Source organism: Pholcus phalangioides, unplaced genomic scaffold (assembly GCF_987345545.1).
Source record: "Pholcus phalangioides strain wild (caught in Gottingen) unplaced genomic scaffold, Ppha-v1.0 ptg000008l_1, whole genome shotgun sequence".
In the NCBI taxonomy this organism is placed as follows: Eukaryota; Metazoa; Arthropoda; class Arachnida; order Araneae; family Pholcidae; genus Pholcus; species Pholcus phalangioides.
In genome coordinates, this window is record NW_028301601.1 from 38,473,576 (window position 1) to 38,499,219 (window position 25,644).

Genomic DNA, 25,644 nt, shown 5'->3' on the forward strand with positions numbered 1-25,644 from the left:
TAACGGAGTTTGCGAAGTAATACGAAGTGGTTCATAGCTAATTATTATTTTAATTAATAGTAAAGGGAAACAAAAAAAACAAAACAAATGTAACAGGACACAATACACAACCCAGTCTCCATGAGTACAGATATCGACTAATGACGAACGGACTTGGCGGCACTACATATTTCGGTCGCCAGGTGTTAGCGAGATATCGTAATTCAACACTCCCTCCTGATATGAAGCCCAATACTTTTGCAAATACAATTAAAAATTACTCTTGACAATGGCTTTGTCATGATAGCAGACCTTTGATCTCGGGACGGTACATACATCACAGACATTACATTATTTTCACATTTTTCACACACTGAATGAAATCGAACGTCAATATGCTTTGATCAACGATGAAATTGCGGATTTTACATCAGCTTTATAGCACTTCGGTTGTCCACATAGAGAACTGGAATGTCACCAAATCCGATAAGTTCTTTGAACAACCGCTTCAACCACTTCAGCTCATTAGCAGCTTTACTTGTGGTTACATACTCAGCTTCTGTCGAGGAGATGGCGGAACAGCTTCGGTATAAGGGACAGGTTGGCGATTTTCTGCGACTTTTTTTTTCAGCGTCAAACATGTCTGACGACCCCATCAAAAGTCGCCAATGCCGTTAGACACATTACGGGTGCCAAAGAAAAATAAATCGCCAGCATAGAAAATATTGAAAACAATATGAAAAATATCGTGAAACATAAGAAAAATGAAAAAATAAGATCTGGATTATAAATATGATTTCTGGATTAATAAATATGATATGAGGCTGTGGGACGCTATTGACGCTCAAGCAAGCATAAACATGCTAAAACCAACAACCATAATTATAATAATAAAAATAATTATAAATTAAAACCCGGACTCTTTCCGGAAATCCAGATTCTTTTAAATAAACAACAGTCCTACATATTGTATAAATATATTCTATGTATTATTAATTAAAACCCGGACTCTCTTTCCAGGAATCCAGGTTCTTTTAAATAAAATAAATAAAAAATATACAGAGGCATCCTGTATGTAGAAAAGAATAAATATTGGAAAATATTAAAGGTACAACCTGAGGAAGAGATATCCAATTATTAATCCAACCCACACACTACATTATATATACGGAAAGAAGAGAAAATGAACTAATCTCCAACAATTTTTCAAATCATTCAAAACGGCGTGGCTATAAGGTGACATCATTTGGAAGAAAAAAAAAAGAGATAATGAAGACACGGAAAATGGCGGAAGTTTTAAAAGATTCGCTAGAAACAATAGAAAATAACCACCAGCGTCATCTCGCTGTATTTTTTGAACAAAGAACATTCTAGAACAACGACAACCCAGCAGACAATGCAGAACACTACAGTGCGCCGGCGCTGGCAACTTATCGTCGGAAAAAAGTCACTAAGTTGGCGTGTCCCTTATACCGAAGCTGTTCCAAGATGGCTACACTGTGTTGAGGTCTTGACCACCAGGTGATAGCAGCACCTGAATTCCAAGAGACCATTCCAGAAGTTGACCTTTGAGTTTTCTGATCACCAGCATGATCTGCATCACTCTAAACACAGAAGCTTGATCTCAGATATGAACGATACATCAGACCCAAATCAATGGTACCACGAAGGTATCTGTAGATCCTTTTCACACGAATCCAGTCATCTTTTGTTGGTTTGCACAAAGCTTGAGACACAAAAGTTACAGCAAAAGCTATATCCGGGTGAGTAGCCACAGCTAGATACTGTAAGCACCCAACTGCTTCTCTATAGGGAACATTGACAGGATCAGCTCCCTCCCGAGCTTTAGTGGTTTCACATGGAATAGCTACTGGCTTAGCTTGCTCCATACCAAAATGATGCAAGATTTTCTCAGCATACAGGCCTTGAGATATGAAAATGTCCCCATTTTCTTTCTGTTGAACTTGGACACCCAAGAACAAGTCTAGGGGACCATCATCTTGAACTCCTCCATGGCATTCTTCCTCCATGGCATGATGCCACATTTTCGCTTCAGGCAAACTTACAGCTTCACTATAACTGGTAGGAGTGCTAACACCAGTCAAGGTACTGACAAACAGCACATAGTTTTCTGCCCCAAAGCAGAATGTTTTGCGATGTTCTGCAACGAGCCCTCAGCTGACTGAAAATGTTCTGCGGTAAAAATTCGCATATACATAATAGCGTTTTTCTACACTGTTCTTAAAATTCTTCCAGATTGTTCTGCAACAGCACTGGTTGTTCTGCGACGTACGTCACACATTTTGGCACATTCTGCTTTGGGGGTTTTCTGTAAGAAAAGGAGGTGGTCTATATATATATATATATATATACATTCTCGAAGAGGATACCGCCTTTCCACAATTTCTGGTTTTTCATCAGTCCTCAGGGACACTTGGATGTTATCATCTTCATCACTGCACTCATCACAATTTTCGATAAAATTCGTGTGAAATTCGAAAATGATGTTTCTGATTTGAATGATAATTCTTCACAGAAAATGACATTATAGGTTAATTAAACAGCATTTTTACATGGTATGTACACACTATATCCATCGTGAGCCTGGTAACCAACAAACAGACCCTTCCACAGACTTTCTGTCCCACTTTCGACGCCTTTGTTTTGGTTGATGAGCATAACACCTAGTACCAAACACTCGTAGAAATTTGAAATTAAAATTGTATGGCTTACCATACCACAGCTCATGCAGTGTTTTACCATCTACTGAAGTCAGACGTGTGGTTGAGAACGAATACAGCAGTATTGCATGCCTCTGTCCACAGCTTCTTAGGAAGTTGCTTATGATGAACCATAGTCCTGGCTGATTCCACAACTAATAACATGAAATTTATGGTTGTAACTTTGGTCACAGAATTACGTACCTTGGGGAATCACTTAAATTTGCCTCGTTGTAAGAAACCCGGATCTTCAGCCAACTCATCTTCTCAACAACAACTAATGGAACCCTTACTTGTTTCATCCATTGTGGATCAGTTTTCTCAATCAATATCAGAACGTGCCAAGCTAAGGCACAACTGATTTTAATATCACTACTACTTTCTGTTTTAATGTCTTCTCTTCACATCATAATCTTTTACAGTGGAATGTCAGAAATATTAAGCATAAAAAACATCATATTTTAAGACTCGTCAAAGATTTTGACATTCTTTGTATTCAAGAATCTTAACTGTGAATGATCACTTTTACTTACCAAACTTCTAAATTTATAGATGTGACCATAATGATGGTGAAAGGGGCGGTGTGTTGACAGCTGTCAGAAACAATATTCTTTCCCAAGAAAATTTATACTACAATTCCTCAAAAGTGGAAGCTCTTATAATAAAAATCTACTTATGAAATAATCCTGTTACCACGTTTTTAATTTATATTTTCCAGATACATCTGATATTATCTCCATAATGTCTAGCCCGTTCCAGAAGATTTAACCTCCATTCATAGCTGTTGACGATTTTAACAGCTTACATTTTGCTTGGTCTTCATCTTGCACAGATACAGCAGGTCATGTGTATAACTGGTTAATTTTAAATCCTGTCTGCATCATACAACCAACCTCTTTCTCCTACACATGGTTTCAGTGGTTTCTTCCAATACAATCGACCTCAGTTGTTGCAGTACCGATCTTGGAAATATCACATGGTCTTGCGAGAAGATTCACTTTATGGAAGTGATCCTATCCCTATAACTTTGTCAATTAAAATCCCAGCTCATTGTGCTTCTGAAAGACGTATTGTAACCTGTTGGAAAAAATATAGCAATAATTTTATGAATTATGACAATAGCACCTACTCAGAATTCATAAAGACCTCCTGTATAAATTCACAAATCACAGTAACTCATTCGTTATATTGATAAGAGCTATCAATATAATGAATATTTTGATACATCCATTTGTTTACTTCTGCAAGTACAGAAGTTGCCCATGCTAGCCCTGTTTGATTTTATACAAAAAAAGATCTGCCATTTTTAAGAGATCTCTTAAGCAACATATAAATAACTTCATGACTAATCAGTTGCTTACACATGCATCTTATAAAATCTTCACAATATTAAGAAGACTCTAATTCATTCAATTAATATTTCACAAAGACAGCAACCTCATTTTTCATCATCATAATCCTTTAGTGACTGATCCTGATGAGCAAATAAATCTTTTGCAAGAAACTCTCATTAACCCATATATTCATAAAAATTATGATTTTCTGTGTGGTCCCCATAGTAGTTTTTTTATCTGATGTCAATATACCTGTTACTTTTCAAAAATATTATCAGCAATTTAGAAAACACCTAATACTGCACCTGGTCCGGATAGAGTTAATGCCAAGGCCTATAAATTAATATTGAATAATCTATAAATTATCTATAAATTAATATCATTGCTTCAAAAAACAACCACCATACATCCATTGGCATTTTTTGTGTAAAAAATTCATGTTGTATTCAAGCTTTGGTTCATAACTGCTCATCTGCATTTTCTGCGGATTGTTTGGCGATTGCCAAGGCTGCATCTAAATTTATTTCTGAAAAAACTGATTATGTTATCCTGTCAGATAGTAAATCTACCATCTCAGCACTGTCTAGTGTCTACAGTTAAGCTTAAATCTCACTGTCATTTTAACCACTTCATACCTCTTATAAAGCCAATTCAATATCAATTGTCTGGTCACCAGGATACAAAAACATCTTATACAATGAAATTGCTGATTGACTCAACTCGCACGTTCAGCAGCTAACAACCCTGTCACTCCACCTCCAGAATATGCATATGTTGAAGATGTTCTGAATTTGCTCCAAAATAAATGGAAACTTCATGTTTACCAGTTCATTAGGGATCAATTAAATTATCCTCTGGCAGATTGTTTCTTTAAATCTATTGAAATGTTTTCGCTTCATTTTTCAAGACGCAAATATGAGACATTATTCTACCACTTGTTAGCTAACAGAGCCCCAACCAAAAGCTATCTATTCAAGATAAACCAGGAACGTTTGGCTACTAGTGATTTTTGCAGCTCTGAAGATATGATTGATCATTTAATGTTTGTTTGTAGTAAATAGGACATTCAGAGAAAGCGATTATTTAGAAACATTGGTATCTCAAATATTCAAGATTATAACTGGATCTCTATATATCTTGAAAATTTCATCTAAATTATTAAGTGAGGAATTTGAATTATATTTGTCAGCTTGTAATAGATTTTGAAATCATTCTTATTTTTCTTTGTTTTTATGCTAGCTATAGTAACTGAAGTAGAAATTTTGTGAGAATATATATGTGTGTGTGTGTGTGATTATTTTTTCCTCCTTGTCAAATTGTTAAGCTTTTTTTTTTTTTTTTTGGATAATATATAGTTGTATGCATGTATGTATTTAATATTGTTAAATCTTTTTCTTGTTTTTGCCTTATTCCATTCATGTTCAATTAAAATTTATCTTTTTTTCCCCCTTTTTTTCATTTTCATTGTTATCATAATTTGTATTGTTGTTTTATTTTATTTTCCTTTCCATAAGTCTGCTTTTATTTTCCCCCTTTTTTGTTCTGTCAGTCATGTTCTTTGGATTCTAACTTATGTAATGTTTGTGATTCATCGCTTGTTCTAAAGCCCTCAGCAGGTATAGAGGACATTAATCATTCAAGTCAAATCACATAAATGAAAGTCAGAGAGAACACATGTTGATTTTGTATTGCACTTTAATGTTGTATTTTTTACCAGAGGTTAGATGGCAAACAAAGTTGCAGTGATTTAATTTAATTGGGTTTTCCTAGATGATTTTTAGCACCACATGCAACATGAATCACGCGGCCTGATACGCCGTTCACTCACCAATAATGACAGATTTTCCAAGGAGCAGGTTTTCTGTGCTGCGTGTAATGAGAATTGCCTAGTGTGACTCTGCGTCCACTTACCAGTAGGAAAAGTGGTATGACTGTTTTCCTACAGAGTGCAACATGCCAGTGGTTTACTTCAGGCGTAATTGGCTTCTGGAGGAGTCAAATGCGTCATGCACTGCACATTTCACAGATCTTCTCTTCACTTTAGTCGTGTTTTCTTTCACCTCCTTTCTGTCTCCCTTTTTTGTGCAAAAATACTTGGATGTGGGGACTACAAAACAGACGATGTGCTATGCTAGCAAAACACGAACGCTTAGCACGATAAAGTTACACGTTTCTGTGGACGTGAAATGGCCCTATTTGGTTCAAGTGGGGCAGAAAAACCTGGCTTAAGAAAAGCAGTATGACTGTTTTCCTTCAGAGCGCAAATATGCCGCCTCATGACAGCACTTTACGTTGGGCCACATTGGCTGACTGCTTGTGGGGGAGTCAAATTCATTGTGTGTTTCACTGAACTTTTCTTTATTTTTGTTGAGTTTTTTTCCCTTCCCATTAAACTAGAGCATGAACACATAGCTGGTAAAGTTGCACGTTTTTGCTGATGTGAATGGTCCTATTTGGTTCACACATCATAAAAAAACCTGCTTGTAGGAAAACCCAGTTTTACCTCCAATGCTTAATTCGATACTAATACTGTATATTATAAATGAAGCCTTTATAGGTGGTGGATGGCAGGAAGAGTGATGACATCTTTTTATAAAAATATATTTTATTTAAAATGTATACAGCAGGACTACATAGTAAATAAATATAAAAAACTTTCCTCTCTCAACAAGAAGCGCGGCCATTCCTCAGAGCGTTCGAAAACCAACTAACTCAGTCTCCTTGATGACCTTCCTCCTGTGGTCGGCTTTGTCCGATTCCCCACAGGTTGTCCCCTGCCAGCGATAGCAAGAGAACTACTTGCAGGGCAACCTGAACCTGACCCATTTACCCGAGCGGGTGGTCATTAAAGGTTGGTTCTTGTCCCTGGGAGTGTGTTGACTTTTTGAAGTTGTTGCCTGCTGATGCTTGGAAGTTGTTGTTGTTGCTTGCTGATGCTTGGAAGTTGTTGTTGTTGCCTGCTGATGCTTTGAAGTTGTTGTTGTTGCCTGCTGATGCTTTGAAGTTGTTGTTGTTGCCTGCTGATGCTTTGAAGTTGTTGTTGCTTGTTGATCGTTAGAAGGCTTGGGGGCATTGAAGGGCAGGTCATCACCGCAGATGTAAGCCGGTTTGACTCTGTCTATGTTTACAGATACTGGTCTACCTTTTATTAGTACACTGCTGGCCACCCAAATTGCAACACCAAGAAAGACAAGAGATATCGCAACAATATTTATTTTGTAGATAACATGTTGACCAAGCATCAAATGATTAAATTTATAGACTTCTGTGAAGTGTGGTTCCTGCCAAAATCAGTAGCCAGAGTAGCCGCCATTGTTGGAGATCACCGCTGCCACACGCCTCGGCATTGATTCAAAGAGACTTTGGATGTGTTCTTGGGGTACAGCAGACCAAGCAGCTTCCACGCGTTGCCAAAGTTGATCTGGTGTGGCAGCTGGGGATGTAATCTGGGTCAATCGTTGAGCAACCATGGACCACATGTTTTCTATCGGCGAAAGATCCGGAGAGCGAGCTGGCCAGGGAAGCAATTCAATCTGGCGATTGACGAAGAACCTTTGGACAATGCGTGCCACTCGTGGTCGCACATTATCCTGTTGAAATATGGCTGTGGGCAAGCCCTGAAGGTAAGGAAGGACAACTGGCTCCAACACCTCGGAGATGTAGCACTGGCTTTTTAAAGTACCGGCAATGCGTACCAGAGGAGTGCGAGAGTGATATCCAATACCGCCCCATACCATAGCTGTTCAGCATCCTCTTTCCACGGTGTCTCCAGACTCGAATCCGACCATCGTGGTGTTGCATACAGAAGCGTGACTCGTCAGTAAAGACAATTTCATTCCATTGTGCCGTCCACATCCTTCTTTCATCGCACCATTGGCGACAGAGATGTCTGTGGTTCTGCGTCAAGGGTAGACGAAGCAATGGACGTCTTGCGGACAGACCACTCTGCTGTAAACGGCATCGAATGGTACGCGCAGACACTGGATGATGCGGTACAGACTGAATGTGCTGTGCTGTGGTTCGTGATGTGGCTGAGCGATCCGTCACTGCCATACGCACAATACGCCTGTCATCACGTGAAGTGGTGCACTGAGGTGGATGTGATCGAACACGTCGGTCCGTCGTACCCTCCTGCATCCAACGATCACATATCCGCATTACAGTTGTTTGGTTTCGTCCAACACAACTACCGATTTCCCTGAAAGATAATCCACAATCTCGGTAGGCCACTATCCTTCCTCTGTCGAACTCGGATACTTGATCAAAAGATGATCGCTGTTTTCTACGAGGCATAATTGATAGTTTTTTTTGAAAAAACCACAAGAAAAACACAATTGCCGTACTTCAAATCGTCGAAATCTCCAAGCCTTAAATAGCGCTTTGAAGTGGTGCCACAGAAGCGTGTGATGTGCGTCTGCGCTGAAATTCTAATCATTTGCATATCTCATCTTTGCTAATGCATGTTGTAAATTTCATATTATTTGCATGCTTCCTTCAGGGTGTTGCATTTACGGTGGCCAGCAGTGTATTTAGAAGACCTTTTCCGATCTTGACAGCACCTGGTAAGGTCTCTCGTACGGAGGTTCTAGGTCTTTCTTCACTCTGTCCATGCGGAGGAAAACATATGAGCAGGACAGCAGGTCCTTGCTGACAAAAACAGCACGTTTATTGTGGCGAACAGTCTGTCTAGGGCTTAAATTTTCCATGGTGGTCTTTAACTGATCAATGAAGCTTGATGTATCTGGGTGATGACGATTAGGTAGAAAAAACTCTCCTGGAAGTTGTATAGGTGCACCATACACTATTTCCGCAGTTGTAGCTTGCAAGTCCTCCTTCCAGGTTGCTCAAAAACACAATAAAATCGTAGGAAGTACTGTTACCCAGTGGTTAGTTGCATGAGCCTTGATAGCAGACTTAAAGTCTCGATGGAAGCTTTCTACTTGGCCATTTGCTTCTGGATGGTATGATGTGGTCCTCTGGCGATTGATTCCCAAGAACTTGGTTAGAGCCTTGAACAAAAAGGACTCAAACTGGACACCTTGATCTGAGGTGATTCTGTTAGGTGAACCAAACCGAGCAACCCATCCAGCATAGAAAACCTTGGCCACAGTGTCAGCAGAACTATCCGGCGTAGGGAAGGCTTCAGGCCATTTAGAGAAATGATCCACGCAGGTGAGGCAATATTTGTAGCCTTCTGATGGAGGCAAAGGGCCTACGATATCAATGTGGACGTGTTCAAACCTGGTATCAGGTGGTGAAAATTCCCCATGTGGGCTCTTTGTGTGCCGACTCACTTTAGACTTCTGACAGTTAATGCATGTACGTGCCCAAGTGGTCATGTCAGCCTTCAGTGTGGGCCACACGAAATGCTCTTGAACTAGTTTCACAGAGGCCTTCACTCCAGGATGTGACAGTCCATGCAAGGCAGTGAAGATGTCCCTACGCATCGAAGATGGAACCAGTGGTCAAATGCAACCTGTAGAGACGTCACAGCAGAGCTGAAGCTTTAATTCATCAACTGGAAGAGAGTGGATCTTCAAGGAAGTAGATGAAGGATTGGTAATTAGTTGCTAAATATCCTTATCTTTGAGTTGTTCCGCTGCCATTCATTTGAAGTCGGTGGAAGATGGTGTCTCCATGGTAGATATGGATATCCGAGACAATGCATCTGCCACAACATTTTCTGCACCTTTGATGTGTTGGATGCCAGTGGCGAACTGACCAATGAAATCGAGGTGTCGAAGCTGACGATGAGCACTTGTCAGTAGTCTGGCTGAAGGCATATGTGAGAGGTTTCTGATCCGTGTACAGGACGAATGGATGGTCTTCAACCATGTACCTGAAATATTTGATAGCAGAGTAAGCTGCCAACAGCTCTCGATCATAGGCGCTGTAATTCTTTTGTGCAGGAGATAACTTCTTGGAGTAGAACCCAAGTGGCTGCCAAGATCCTGACACACGTTGTTGCAAAGTTGTGCCCAAGGCAATATCAGAAGCATCTACCACAATAGCCAAAGATGCTCCTGTCACTGGAAATGCCAAAGCTGTTGCATCTGCCAGATCCTGCTTAGACTTCAGGAATGCTTCATTGGCTTCTTTGGACCAAGCGATCTTCCTCTTATCGTTTCTCTTGGCACCCTCTAGAAATTTATGAAGGAGTGCCCGCGTCTCTGCTGCTTTTGGAACAAAGCGACGATAAAAATTGAGGAGGACCAAAAATCGTTGGAGCTCTTTGACTGTGTTTGGTTTTGGGTATTCTGCGATGAACGACACCTTCTCTGGAAGAGGTGCAATGCCGGTTGCAGAGATCACATGACCCAAAAATCGAACTGATGGTTGCCCAGAACACATTTGTCAGTGGTGAGGCGAACTCCAAATTCAGGAAAGCATTTGAATACTTGGCGCAAATGTTCTTTGTGCTCTTCAGCGTTTGTAGATGCCACAAGAACATCGTTGAAATACGGTACACAAAAGGTGAAACCCTGCAACACCATATGTATGAATCTCTGGAATGTTGCAGCTGCATTCGACAGATCAAAAGGCATGAAGAGAAATTCGAAGGCAAGTATTCAGGTGGGCTTGAAAATGAATCTGCAAAAGACTAAAGTTATGTTCAACCCCTTTGCATTGAAGAGGACAATCTTGCTCAACAACACAGAGATAGAAGAAGTAGAAATCTATATATACCCGGGACAAGAAATTACCATGGGCAACGGAATCATTAATGAAATGAACAAAAGGATCAGGATTGGATGGAGCACTTTTGGCAAAATCTGTGTAATTCTGAAGAGTCACATGCCATTATGCCTGAAAAGAAAAGTTTTTAACCAGTGTGTGCTACCAGCACTGACTTATGGAGGTGAAACATGGACACTTACAAACAAGACGATACAAAGGCTACAGACAACACAAAGGAGCAGGGAGGATGTATGCTAGGCATCACAAGGAGAAACAGAAAACAAATCACTTGGATAAGGAACCACACAAAGGTATATGATATGGAAAAAATTAAAAAAAAAAAAAAATTTCCTTAATATATTTTTTTACAAAATTAGATAATACTTTTGTAGGAAAAAGTGTAAACCATTCCCTTATGCCCAGCAGGTGGCATTAGGGAGTGGTATAAGAATATTTAAATGTTATGTTTCTTGGTCAACATTCAAGGTTATACTGCATTCAAATTTTGGAAATGTGATGAAAATGGAATGTGATGTGAATCAGGAAATGTGATTTTGACAAAATCTGGCAACGCTGCCAATGTAAACAAACATGCTAAAAAGTGCTCTCTATATTTAATTTTATTTTGGATTTATATTTACCAGAAAATGTATGAAAGGTGAGAATTTTTGGACTAATGAACCAAACAAGTACCTAAATAGCATTAATTATTAGAAAAGCATGCGTTAAAATTAATATATGTGACAAAGTATAATCACATGCGATAATAACAAAGAACAATAGTGTCGACATCTAGTGGATAAATCTGAGGGTGAAAACCATAGTAAGCATGGAGTGTATGAAGTGCAGAGATTCCGTTGTAGATGATTCAGAATTTTTCAAATGTAAAAAATGTTCACGATTTATACATCCTGTCTGTGTGGGAACAACTGAGGGGGCCTTTAGAAAAATATTGAGGACAAAAAAAGAGGCGTTTTGTGTTTTGAGTGCATGAAGGAGACCAACCCGGATAGCGCTGATTCCAGCCCCCCCTTTAGATAAAATACAGAAAATGATTCAAGATCTTCGACAGGAAATGAAAGCTTCATTTAATAAATCCATCAAAGATCTAAAGGAAAAATATGAAGAGACAAGCAAAGAAACAAGTGGGATAGTAAAAGCCATAACCCACAACTCAGAATGCATGGAAGAACTTGGAAATAAAATTAATGGCATGAAAATATATGTAGAGCAAATTGACAAAGAAAATGAGATGAAACTAGAAAATAAAAACTTGAAGGATGAAATGAAGAAGCTGAAAATAAGAGTAAACGACTTGGAAAACAGGAGCAGGAAAAATAATATTGAGATCAATGGTGTTCCTGAAACAGCCTCAGAAAGTGTTATAAGAATTGTCGATGCTATAAAACAGGAGATTGGCATACAGGAAAACACACCAATAAAAACTTACATTGAGTACCTACCAGAAATTCAGCCAAAAGCAAGCCCATAATAGTGAGATTCGTGAATGAAGATTCAAAAAGACTCGATACAGAAGGCAAAAGAGAATCAAGTTAAAGCTGACAAAACTGATCCCAACTTCAAATCTAACGGTATATATAAATGAGCATCTTTCCCAGGAGTGCAAGCATCTATTTTACTTGGTCAGAGAGTTTAAAAGGACCTATGATTATAATTATGCTTGGACAAAAGAGGAGAAAATTTTCCTCCGGAAAACTGAAAACAGCCATGTATGGAGAATCAGAGATGAGGAAGACCTCAGGAAGTTGAACAGAAATGACGAACAATAAATTATATAGAACTGGAGCAGAACGAAGGTTTTTCTGGAGGAATTGACTGATGTAGATAAGTTTTTAATTACTCTCAAAATTCTAACCAGTATATAAATTTCCTAATTGTAAATATACAAAGTTTAAAATTTAACTTTGATACTTTCCTTGTATTTTTGAGATCTCTACAAGTTCAAATAGATATGTCTTTCAGAAATATGGGTGAAGGAGGATGAACTGTTCAATTATAACATTATTAATTATGAATGCATTACTGAGCATTACTGACTACTATTCATACTCTGATTGTAGAACATACAATAAATCAGGCGAAGTCATTATGTATGTCGATAAAGCCCTTAGAAGTACTAAAAAATCTAGCAAATACAAAACTGCAGAAAGCGTATAGATAAACTTCCCAGATCATGATGTTGATGTGTTATTACTCTATAGATCACATTCTTTCACTGTATCCCAATTTAATGATGAGCTTAAGATACTTATTCAAAACACGAGACAAAATATGCTAATTGTTGGTGATATAAATATAAATATACTTGATAACAATAACAAAATCTCTAATTACTTAGATATAATGGCTGTTGGTGGCTTTGTGTCCTTACAGGAATCTATTACTAGAGAAACTGAAGTAGGAGGCACATGTATTGATCATGTTTTTTATAGAACGAAGAAAAATACTACACGAAAATTTAATGTGTTCAAAATTCAACTAACAGATCATGTGTGGTGTAGCAGTAGTAGGTAGGGCCTCCAAAAAATGGCTCGGGGATCCATGATATTCTTAAGTCAGCCACCTCGTTGGGCAATTTGCCTGTTGTGGCGTTGTATTTGTATTTGTATTGTATTTGTATTTGTATTATCCAATATTAGGATACATTGATTTTCAAGATATAAAAAAAGTAACAAATAATATTGAATGTACTAAAACCATAATTGATTATAATAAATTTGAAAACTTTATATCAAATATCTCTTAAAAACGTCTGTGATGAGAAGTTGGTCCATCAAAAATATAAACGCTTTCTAGATATTATAACACTTAACTCAAACCTGTGGACTAGAAAAAAGGCAAAAAGATCAACAGGTAAAAATAAATGGATTACAAAAGAGCTCATATAAAAAAAATAAACATCAAAGAAAAATTATATAAAAAATACAAATAGTATTCAGGTATAATTACATATGAAATGGAATACAAATTCTATGATAAGACACCGAAAAACCAAATTAAGCAAGCCAAATGTGAATATAAAAAAAAAACAAATTTTTTGAATGTCAAAGACAAAAGAAAACAATGGAAATATATAAACAACTTTGTACTCAACAAAAATAATTCAAATAAAATTCTTCCAAATCATCAAGACTCAAAAATATTGGCAAATGAATTTAACATAGACTTTATTACAAGAAACCTGGATAGAGAAGATAATGAATGCATGTATGAAGATGACAATGACTGTTTCAAATTCAATGGTCAGCATGGAAATTGAAATACCCACTTTGAAAAAATTAATAAATGATTTCAATGAACATAAATCAAGTGAGTATGACAGGCTAACACCAAAAATATTGAAAATTATTGCACATACCATATTGCACTATTGTATATTGATATCTTGAAAAACCTAATTAATTCTTCAGTAAGTAAAAGTCATTTTTACGATGAACTTAAGTTCTCCCTCGTACATACAATCTATGAAAAAGGAGATCCTATCAATATGGCTAACTACACACCAATCTCATTTCTTCCAATATTTTCAAAAGTTATTGAAAAACATATGAATGAGCAACTAATTAGCTTCTTAAACAATAACAACTTTATTGCATGCAACCAGTATGTATTCCAGTAAAACAAAAATACTGAAATAGCTGTATTAAAAGTCTGCAATTATCTAAATAATGGTTATAATAATAACACAAATATTGCATAATAGTCTATCTGGATTTTAAGCAAGCATTTAATAACGTAGACTTAAAGATATTAACAATAAAATTACATAAGGCTGGAGTCAGGGGACATGTACTTGAATGGTTCAAAACTTATTATTTACATAAACACCAAGCTGTTACTATAAATAAGAAAATTAGTGATTACCATGAAACCAAAAAAGGTGTTCCCCAGGGATCAGTGTTGGGTCCCACATTATTATTAATTTATATAAATGACTTTTGCAAAATGCACCTGAACGAACAGCTAATCTCATTTGCAGACGATACGCCATCATATATAGAAGATGACGATATAACTAATCTTTTAATAAAAACTGAAAATGACCTTAGAAATATAAATCCGTGGATGACAAGAAATAAACGTAAACTAAACATTAGTAAAACAAAATATCAATGCATAAAAACACGAAGCATTCATCATGACACTGAAATTCACGTTAAAATCCATAACTGTCACCCACAGGAACAACATAACTGTAATTGTGAACTCATAGAAAGAGTTTACAAGTATGAATATCTAGGAATAATCATTCAAGATGACCTAAAATGGAGCGCTCATTGCAACAAACTTGTCAAAAAACTTAGATTACACACAGTCCTGATATATAGATTGAAGTACCTAATAGATGCAGACTTTCTAAAAGAGGTTTTCTATGCTTGGGTTTTCTTGATAATAACCTATGGCTTATGTGCTTGGGGAGGTGCATACCAAACTAACATTGAAAAACTAAGCAACATATATAATAAAATAAGAAGTATGATAATGGACACATATCGTGAAAACAGTAATAATATAAATAGCTATATTTTTAGCATCAGACAGCTATATATTTACAGAATGATTAACTTCTTAACAAGAAACAACGAATGGTTACAGAGAAAAACAAATAGAACCTCGGTAAGACTTAAAAACGAATATCAAATACCAAAAACTAAAAAACATCTCTTCCAGAAAAGTTTCTCTTTCAATGCACCTAAAATAATGAATTTTTTCCAATCGGAGTACCAAACAACTAACAACACTTAACAAAAAGTATGAAATATATCAATATGTAAAAACGTCTGAAATAATGAAAATGATATTTTCCTAGCATTATGAAATGTTTTGATTGCTCTATTTCATTTTCACATGTCCTGCTAATAGCATATCACATAAATTATGTCTATCACATGACACTATCACATAAATTATGTCTTGAACACTGAATCACCTACAATATATATAATTCTTGAACTTTTTGTGAAACTACAATGGTCTATTTTATATTTTTTCTCTGATAAATTTTATCTCATTGCTTTATGTCTTCATGCAAATAGAAAACCTAATAACATTGTAATGTACTTTGGTTCAAATTGGTGGCTAAACAAATAGAAATATTCAAAGGAAGAGAAAAATATGTATATCATATTTACATATAGTGATACATATGTATATGTATCACTCATTGTATTACTTTTACTATTATTTCTTTTTTATTTCTTCTTAGCCTTTAAATAGCATTGAAATTAGCAGAAATTGATTATAATAACATATGAAGGCATTCCAAGATTTTAATTCAAAAAAAAATTTTTTTTGTATCAAGAAAATAAATTTTTGGTCATCTGGGGCGGCGGCACTAGCCCCCACCCCCTCTTCCCCACATCTCTGATCCCAGTATGCTGTAGGAGGTAGGGAAGGCAGAGCTGATAAAATTTTGCTGAAGAGATGGGTGGGGGGAGGGGTCAAAATGGCTAAAAAATCTGCCAATCTAATACTTGGACGGCCCTTATTGAGATAAAAATATGATTGGTGCACATGCTCTTAATACTACCCGATGCTTCTTGATTGACTAATCTCTGTTTTTTGATTTTTTGACAATTTATAAGTGCTCTTGTGTCAAGTTCAATGTTATATTTTTCTTGGTTTTTCCAGCCTTATGAAATCACTGTTTAATTAACCCATAACTTTTACTTCAAAATTTTGTTGTGAAAATTCAACAGCAATTATTTTCAACTCTACACTAAAAATTTGAAAGCAGCAATTTTGTATTAAAATATTTTCTTCTTTTTTTTAACCTGAAGTTTTGAACTATGGACATGGAAAGTTTACAAAAAGAGAATTGGCCGGAGCCAGTCATATCAGTTGCAAAGGAATTAGAGAATACTGATGTTTACTATAGCTTATTAAGGAAATTGCAGGTAATTTTTACTTCCAAATTTGATTTTTAAATAAAATTTGGTTATGCTTTGCAGTTTTTTTATGATGGCTTTTATTTCTTTTGTCAGCCATGTTACTGAAAAATGAATCATATTTATTGATTATTCATTTCTGTTTTATTATCTTATTGTTTCAGTTTCATAAAAATTATAATATTTTATATAATTTATTTTCAGAATCTCATCACCGATCCTAATATAACTTGTGACAATTTGGAGGAAAAAATGAGGGAGCTAATTGTTGAATCAGGTAAGGCAACTCTGATCCAGTATGTATTTTATGTCAATTAAATTGCTAGTGTTGACTTTAAAGAATGTCATTTTACAAGTAATATCGATTTTTTTAGGATCATAGAATGTGGTTCAAAATGTTATGTGCACCTTGACAATGCCAGTTTTCAACTGTCTCTTCCTTCTCACTTTAAATAAAATGCAATAATTTTTTTAAAATCATATTGCAACTTTAAAATCTAATAACTAGGACTGGAAGTTCAGGCACTAAAAATGATTGAAATAAGCAGGCAAAAGGCATTGAAAATGACTAAAATAGGCACTAAAAAAAGGCATTTATAATTTATGGAAGGAAGTATAATTGAAAACACTAAGGTATATTAAGTGTCCAAAAACTATCTGAAAAATTGGTTGCACATAATCCGTCTACTGCTTCAATTACAGTTTATAATAACTGCATTATTATCCAAGGTAAATTGATTTCAAGCCCAAAATAAAGTGTTTCAGGTCCCTAAAGATTAGGTCAATTTCAGGATGGGGAGAGGCTTCTGATGAAAATTGGTACTGAGAGTTGGAAAATTTTTTTAAAAACTAATGATTTTGTTCTCAATGCTCAAAATATCCAAGTTTTGCAGATGATGGCCTCTAAAATTCAATTATAAACTTAAAACTATGTTAAAATATGCATTTATATGGCAGGAAAAGTTTTAAAAAAAAAAGGCATTTTTACAAAAAGCTTGAAAATAGGGAAAAAAGGCATTTATGGCAGTTTGCCTGAACTTCCGGGCTCTACTAATAACCCTTGCATTCCCAAAATGTCCATAAAATCCCAAGACAGGAAATCTAGTGCAATTTTGACTCTCGGATTTCTGTATTTTTCATGGTAATAAAATAAAATGCTTCTATAAGGCAACCAACATCTATAAAAATTGAATTTATTTAATATTTATGATTAATTAAAAACTAAAAAAAACTACTAAAAACAAAATAACTAAATAAATTAATATATATATAAAGTGATTTGTTCTCATTTTTTGAATATTTCTAATACACCCAGATTTTTTCCTTTCTAAATCATGGGCTTTGAACATTAAAGGCTACAATATCTTCCACTATATTGCAAATAAACGATAAAAATGATGCAACAATATGATAAAAATAATGATTTGTATTATTTTCATGTAAATGCCAAATTAGCTATTTTTGGGAATGAAAAAAAAAATGTTAGAATTTTCAAAGTTATGAAAAAAACAAGAATGAAAAGCATGAAAAGAAAAAATACCTAAAATCTTATTTTGCCAAAAAGAAATTAATGTTAACAAAAATGCAAAATCACACAATACAGTCAAATTGTTCCCACCTTAGGAATTCTTGCATCAGAAAAAAATATTATTTAACTTATAAAAAATTATTCGTCCTTTCACAATCTACCTTTTTACACATGATAATTGAAAGGAAAAGAAACTTAATACATACAGATTCTTTTTAATAAATTCACCATTCAATTTATCGAAGAAAAAAAAAGTTTTTTTAGAGTTGCAAGTATGAACTTTTACATTTTTGTATCAAATAGAAAAAAACACACCAAAAAAATCTGTAAAGAAAAAGAACTTTAAGATAGATTGTATGAACGATTGTTTTTTTTCTCACTACGTTTTTACTTATATTAGGTATGAAGTATAATTATAATACTTCATACTATATATATATATATATATCTCATATTTTACAGGTTATAAACAAAAATTGCGTAATCTAGTGTATCAGTTTATCAATAAGAAGCCAAACTTCAAATTAGCAGTTGTTCAAAAGAAGGAACCATTGGATTTTGTGAGGAAAGCGCAGGTATAAAAACTTTCTAAAATAGCCTTTCAACTATTGGTAGCAAATGAAAAAATCTAGCATTTTGTTCATTTTAACAGTTATTTATCATATATGTAACAAAAAAAATTTGAAAATGAACAAGTAATATCGCAAATTAGAAATGCATTATACAAAAATTGTAATGAACTCATAATCTACGAATTTAGTATAAAATTATATTAAGGTATAACACATTTCATAATTAGCACATTCTGAAACTGCATTTATGTATACACTGAACTGAAAGCATCCTTACTAACTGACTAATGATGAAAATGAAAGTTTGGTCTAAAATGTAATAGTATAATTCCTAAACATTATCTAAAATCAGTAGAAATGTCTCCACAATTGATGGTTAAATTAACTTCACTAATACATGTGAAAAACTGAAGCAGAATAATACTAGCTTGATAAGTACGATAATAAAAGATAAAAAAAGAAGTTTCATGTAAAATTCATGAATCCTTTTATACAAAAAACACTTTGATTAAAATATAAAGGCATTGGGTGTTTACCAGGTGAATAAAAAGAAAAATGGTCTTCTGATCTAAGTTCAATGCATTCAAATGTAGAAATATACTTCTGAAGTGAGAAACAAATTCCTAAACTATTGTGTATTTATGTGTAGTGCTGATATTTTTGAACAGATAGTTCCAAAATGTTTCGGCAAGCTTCATTACTCAAATTGCCAGTGCACATTTTCTATAGCATTTGACTTAACCTCAATAAATGCTTGATTGAAAGGTTAGTTCCAGTCTTAGCTTCCCTTTGAAATTAGCTAGAGCTTAGAGAACTTCATCAGTGAACAAGTGTTACTGTATCTGTAAAAAAAGACTAATGCCATATTACCACTATGGTGATCGAGTGGTCATCAATCGTTGGTGTCCCAAGAGGGAAGAACTTGGGCAATTTAGCCCATTGCTCTGACACCAAGGATATAAGGATTAGGTATAAGGATTATGCTTATGCAAAGAAGTATCATTCTGTGGAGATTTCCCAGAGGTTTTGCAACAGCATAGGGAACGAAAGGCATAAGCATGGCATCTGTTACCATTTTGTTGAACCCCTGTAAGTGGGATATTATAGTATAACTGCAACCGATATAGGCTATATCTAAATAAATGAGGGGACTGCTCTTATCTGTGATACCCTTTTAACCCATTTTTAACTGACGTTGCATTTGTGCAATGCTTTGTTTAAAAATTTTTTGTTCAATTAATTTTTATTACAATTTTTGTATGAAATTAACATTTTTGGAAATCAAAAGGTTCAACAAGTGCCATAGTATTTTTAAAAATTTGTTTATAAAGAAATTTAATTTTTTATGGCTTTTCTCAAAAATAAAATTTTTGGAAATTTTATCCTGATTTCCGATGTGGAGTTTTTTTACCATGACCATGAACAGAAATAAATTTTTTAAAAACAGAAAAAATATTTTTTCTTAAATTTTTTTGTCACATGATGCATGAAGTTTCCCAGTATCACTAATTACTTTAATTAAATTAAGTCATATTAATTAGAAAGTTTATTAATTGTAGATTTGCATTAATTACAAAGAAAAACATGCTAAATTAATAGATAATTTTTTGACCATTGCGATACCTCTCACATTTTTAAATTCATCAGAGTCACAGGTTTTTATAATAAATTATAGTTATTTACAATCTACGTCATTGTTTTATGTTTTGCTCAATATTGTTTTTATCATGCGGGCCTTTGCTTTCCTGACTTGAAGGGAACAAGTTGTATCTTATTTTTAATTGGTCATTTGTTTTGGCACAGTTTGGCCTAATTGGTAATTGCACCAGCAAAACCAAAATCCTATCCTATCCATAATTGATGAGCATCACATTAACTGATTTTTTTCAATCCTTTATATCTGATACTATGAAAAGTAGAATAAGAAGAAAATTATAATAAATTAAAATAGAACTATAAATATAATGACAATAAATATTTATCATATTATTTGATAGGTTATTTTAGTTCTAATTAAAGACAAAAAAAACCCAATGTTTTTGAAACAACCAGTTTAAAACGAATTATCTAACCTGGTACCTTAAAGTACTGTCAGGATATAAAGAGTTAAAGGCTGGCAGTAACGTTGGATTTCAGGTATGATAGAAATCGTGACCAGTTTAAAAAAAATGGTAGATGCCATACCAATACTGTTTTGATCGACCAAACAATTATTGGTTTTAACTTAGAAATAACTACTAATTCAACAATTATCCCGTGATTATACTTGAGTTTGGGAAATGTGCACTTTTCACAAAAAATCTCAATTCTGAGTACATGTAACTATATACGGGTTAGCGTGAGTGGGTTCTATTACTGAATACACGCCCCCTCCAACAAACGAACTTTATTTTCTTTACCTTACACAGCCAAGTCTCTCTTAATATCCAATCTCACACCAGGTATTGGGCATAACCAGTTTTGAGGAAAAGGAAAGCGTTTCACTTTTTGTGACATCATTCTTTCCCTCATGGATTTTCACTGCTATGTCTCGCTAAAGAAGTTTCACTTCAAAAGAAGTCATGTGTGTTAAATTGTTTTCTATGCATTAACAAAACTAGTGAAATGTTCTCAAATGTACATGTGTATAGAAAGTGCATTTTTAATGCAGGTGTGGAAAAAAGTATAATGGGTAGAATGTAACTGTACTAGATGTTATTAATTATTTATGCAATAGTGAATTTTGGTATTTAAAAGTAATAATAATTATATTAATAATACAATAGTAATTTTTTTTTTCCTTTACAGGCTAATTGGGAAAAAAGGATAGTGAAAAGCTTAAATAACATGTCCAATGAATTGAGTATGGCATTTGCTCGAAAGGTAATGTTATTTTCTTTTTTTAAATAAATGTTATGAATGTATAGTATGGCAGAGCCATCATTTCAGCTTTTCCGGGGGGGGGGGCAAAGAACATGTACTCTATGTGTACATGTAGTGTATATATATATATATATATACACCATTTCTAGTGTATTTTCTAAATCCTGTAGCAAAATGACGGGCCTAATGGGTGGCCAAAGCAAGTGAACACAAGCTCAGTTGGGATAAATTCATCTAATAATGTGCAATAAATATGTGCCCTGTGGAATTTAATGGACTAATTGGAATGAAAGGGTATTTGTAAAATCAAGTCCGTTAGATTTGAATTTATTTTACTTTTTAATCAAAGTATCAGGGAAACTTTACCGTATTTCATCAATATCAAGAGTAATAACAGAATAAAAGATTTATATATTTTTTTTTATGAATACATTTTTCATGCCAGTTTTTTTATTTGTTTAATATTATCACTAATTAATATTAATTAGTAATTAATATTGTCACTTTTATTAAGATCAGTGAAAAATTTAGAAGTGTATTTATTTTGCACTATCTGGATACAAAGTAGAGTATCGCTATAGCAAAAAAATTCTGATCTGGGGATTTCTAAATTTTTTGTTTTGCAGCATGATTAGAAATAAGATTAGAACTTTAAATATCTTCCGATACCCTTGCTCGATCTGGTGGTGCCAACGAATGATGTGATGCACTGATTTGGAGTTCGAATGCTATATTATGCCTCTAAAAATACACAATTTTATCCTCAAAATATATCTCACGGAACCCATTCTCAATATCATGTTACTATAATGTGCTGCTGTTCATTGTTTGGGTGCCACTAGTCTGTAGCGGTTTCTTACTGTCAATTTTTCTATTAGAAAATGTCAGGTTTTCTTCTCTTTCTGTGGCATGGCTTTATTAACTAGATAGGATTCCTGTTAAAATCATTAATTGTTTTAAAAACATAACTATAATAATCTTTAACAAATTCATTCAAAATTTTATTTGAAGAAGCAAATGCAGTGGAACACCTCTTAAAGGTCACCCTTCTTTTACAGCCAAAAATAATTACATTTTTGTTTTTAAATCTCCAATTACAACCCCCTCAGATGCAGTCAGCTCTCTTTCAAGGATGATTTTTTTTTACTTTCTGGTGTCTGCAAAAGAGAGGTTTTACAGTAGAAATATATATATATATATATATATATAATTTTGTTTTTAAATCTAACATCCATAGAATCAAGGTCTGTTAAATTGGGGCTTTATTGTGCATGTTTTGGTACACATGTACAATGCTAACAGGTAATTCCTTGCTTCGATAATACTTGTAAGCTGCAGTGTGATTTATTCATTATATTTATAAATGTGTTCTATCCATTTCATTTAGAAATAGAAATGAATATATGGATTTAATATTGTCAGGCTTTCTATTATATGGATATGATTTTTTTTTCAGAGACCAGTATCAGAACAAAAGGAATTCGAAACAAAATGGTTTGAATTAGGCACAGAAGATGTAGGTATGTGACTCGATCAGTATATTATTATCATTATTTTCCTCTAGGAGTTTTCGTATACCTAAAGCAATATTTCTCAGTGTACATTGCGGCTTCTGGGGGTGTTGTGGTGAGCTTTTTATATTGATATGTGCCTATTCAACGCCATACCCTTTTTGAGACTTTCTGGAGATCTCTGATAAATAATGACACAGACAAAGGAGCCACCAGTGGAAAAAGTTTGAGGACCACTGATTTAAGCTTTTACTCAGTCAAAAGTTCTTTCAACCTTCTTCGTCATTGTTTTCTATTTTTTCTCAAGTAGTGTTGTTGATAGCAATTTGGCAGAGACAGAAGAAAATTGCACTATTTCATTTTTCTCTCTGTATTTGAAAATGACATTGCAGTGAAACTCAAGCCAGTCAAACAGATTCAAGAGACAAACGGCTTAGACTTAACATACTAAACTAATCACCCGAGTCTTTAAATTATTGAAGATTGGTTATGCCCATGATGAATGGATTGGTTTTTCCCATTTTTTATTTAAAAATTGAATTTTTTCAAATTTGTTTTGAATAACATTTTTTCATCAATGAAACAATTGCATTCCAATATGGCCCATTTCTCTCTGCATTAAATACTCAAAAAAAAAAAAAAAAAAATATATATATATATATATATATATATATGGGGTGATTATAAAAAAAACTATCCCGACATATGGGCCCCTAACTATCATACCATTCACAGAAACTGAATGAAATTTTGGCATAAGGTATTTTGAGGTATGCGCTCAAGAATGATATGGAAAACAACAGTGTCACTCTAACAGTTACGGTTACAGTGAGAAAATTTCGAAAATATCAAATGGCAACACCAAGTTTTTTGTATTGGAATGCAATCTCCATACTGAAAAACACTAAATAGCGTTGGAATGGCACCTGTAGTACGAAAATCCCCGGAGCTAGGCAAGGAAAAAGTAAAAAGGACTTTGCCGTGCACCAGAGCATTAATGTTCATTTCATTCGTCACACCGTTTCTTCGGCTGAGATCCCAGCCTGATTAGTCCTCCACAAGGTCATGTGGAAAATTTGTGAAACACAATAAAATGCTTTATTTTATGCTGCTTCTCTGTCCTTATTGGTTGTCCTCACTTTTAGCCTATCTACCGCCGGTGATTTTCATGCTACAGTTGCCGTTCGAACGCTATTTAGGGTTTTTCACAATGGAGATCACATTGCAATACAAAAAACTTGGTGTTGCCATTTGATATTTTCGAAATTTTCTCACTGTAACCGTAACTGTTAGAGTGACACTGTTGTTTTCCATATCATTCTTGAGCGCATACATCAAAATACCTTATGCCAAAATTTCATTCAGTTTCTGTGAATGGTATGATAGTTATGGGCCCATATGTCAGGATAGTTTTTTTATAATCACCCTGTATATATATGTGGGCTCTTCACAGAGAAAAACACACATCCTCCATTTTTGAAACATTTATTACGCACACAAAACATACAGGACAATCATACACAGACATACAAAGAAAACGCGGCCTTTCCCGCCAACTTCTCCCGGCAAACTCACTGTTGCCAAAACTAATCTTTACAATACTGATTGTTCCCTGTGTGCCGCACGCCATCTACCGATAACAAAAAGAACTATAACTAAAAATCCTACATATATATATATATGTAAAATAAATACAGGTTATTCTCACCTGGCACTCAGAAAATGCTCTCATTTGTACATACCAATAAACAGACTGGCTAGCACTGATTGGCTATAGCTGTAATTGTAGCAATCGGCCATAAAGCCAGCATAAATGATTAATTTAAGCAAAATCACATTACACAAATGTGGTAACTGAAATTATAAAAGTATTGAAATAGTGGATATTGTAGTTCTGTATGATGTGCTATATGTTGTTTTAATTTATTATTAAAGTTGAAGGACTTTTCTGCTTGATGTGTTTAGGGTTGAGTGGATTTAGGCCAGTATATTCTCCAAAGGATTTCCTAGATGTCTTGATCAATGTGAAAAGTCCTAATCTCACTGCTGCAGTTCCTCCAGATTCAGGGTAAGAATCTTGCTTCTGAATCGGCAGAGATGTTATAGTTAAAAGATTAAAATTCAGCTCTTTAGTTTCATAACATTTTTTATAACAATTTTTTAACAAATTTTACTATACAAACTGCATATAAGCATGTGATTGATGAACTGCTCAAAAAATCAAGAGAATCTTTCAATATTTTTATTCATTTCTTTCCCCTTTTAGTGTGGCTTCAGTGTGGGGTTTGATAAAAGTTCCTTTGAGAGTGAAGGACTTTTTTACCTTGGTGAGATAATTTTTGTGTATTTACATACAGTCAGATCTCATTAGAGGATACGTAGATAACACATTACTCCACTTACTGGGTCACTTATTGAAAATTCAGATTTTCTTCTAGGGTGCTCTAATTTTATCAAACTTTTTTGTAACACGTCCTTAATACTCTGCTTAGAGAGCCACTTATGTGTAACTGCATGTTTGAAAATTTCCATTGAAATTTCAGATAGGAAG

The 25,644-nt window shown here is 34.5% G+C and overlaps 1 protein-coding gene across 2 annotated transcripts in view; it reads left to right on the forward strand.

Annotated features, from left to right (window-relative positions):
- The window catches only part of LOC149084259 (TBC1 domain family member 19), a 60,402-nt gene that overhangs the window by 253 nt on the left and 34,505 nt on the right, over positions 1 to 25,644 (forward strand). For both annotated transcript variants that reach the window (XM_089234623.1, XM_089234624.1), the window contains exons 2-8: positions 16,513 to 16,629; positions 16,825 to 16,897; positions 18,611 to 18,723; positions 21,508 to 21,582; positions 23,039 to 23,102; positions 25,059 to 25,161; positions 25,360 to 25,420. In XM_089234623.1, coding sequence (XP_089090749.1) covers positions 16,522 to 16,629; positions 16,825 to 16,897; positions 18,611 to 18,723; positions 21,508 to 21,582; positions 23,039 to 23,102; positions 25,059 to 25,161; positions 25,360 to 25,420 — 597 coding nt within the window. In that variant the 5' untranslated portion in view covers positions 16,513 to 16,521. The remainder of the gene's footprint in view (positions 1 to 16,512; positions 16,630 to 16,824; positions 16,898 to 18,610; positions 18,724 to 21,507; positions 21,583 to 23,038; positions 23,103 to 25,058; positions 25,162 to 25,359; positions 25,421 to 25,644) is intronic.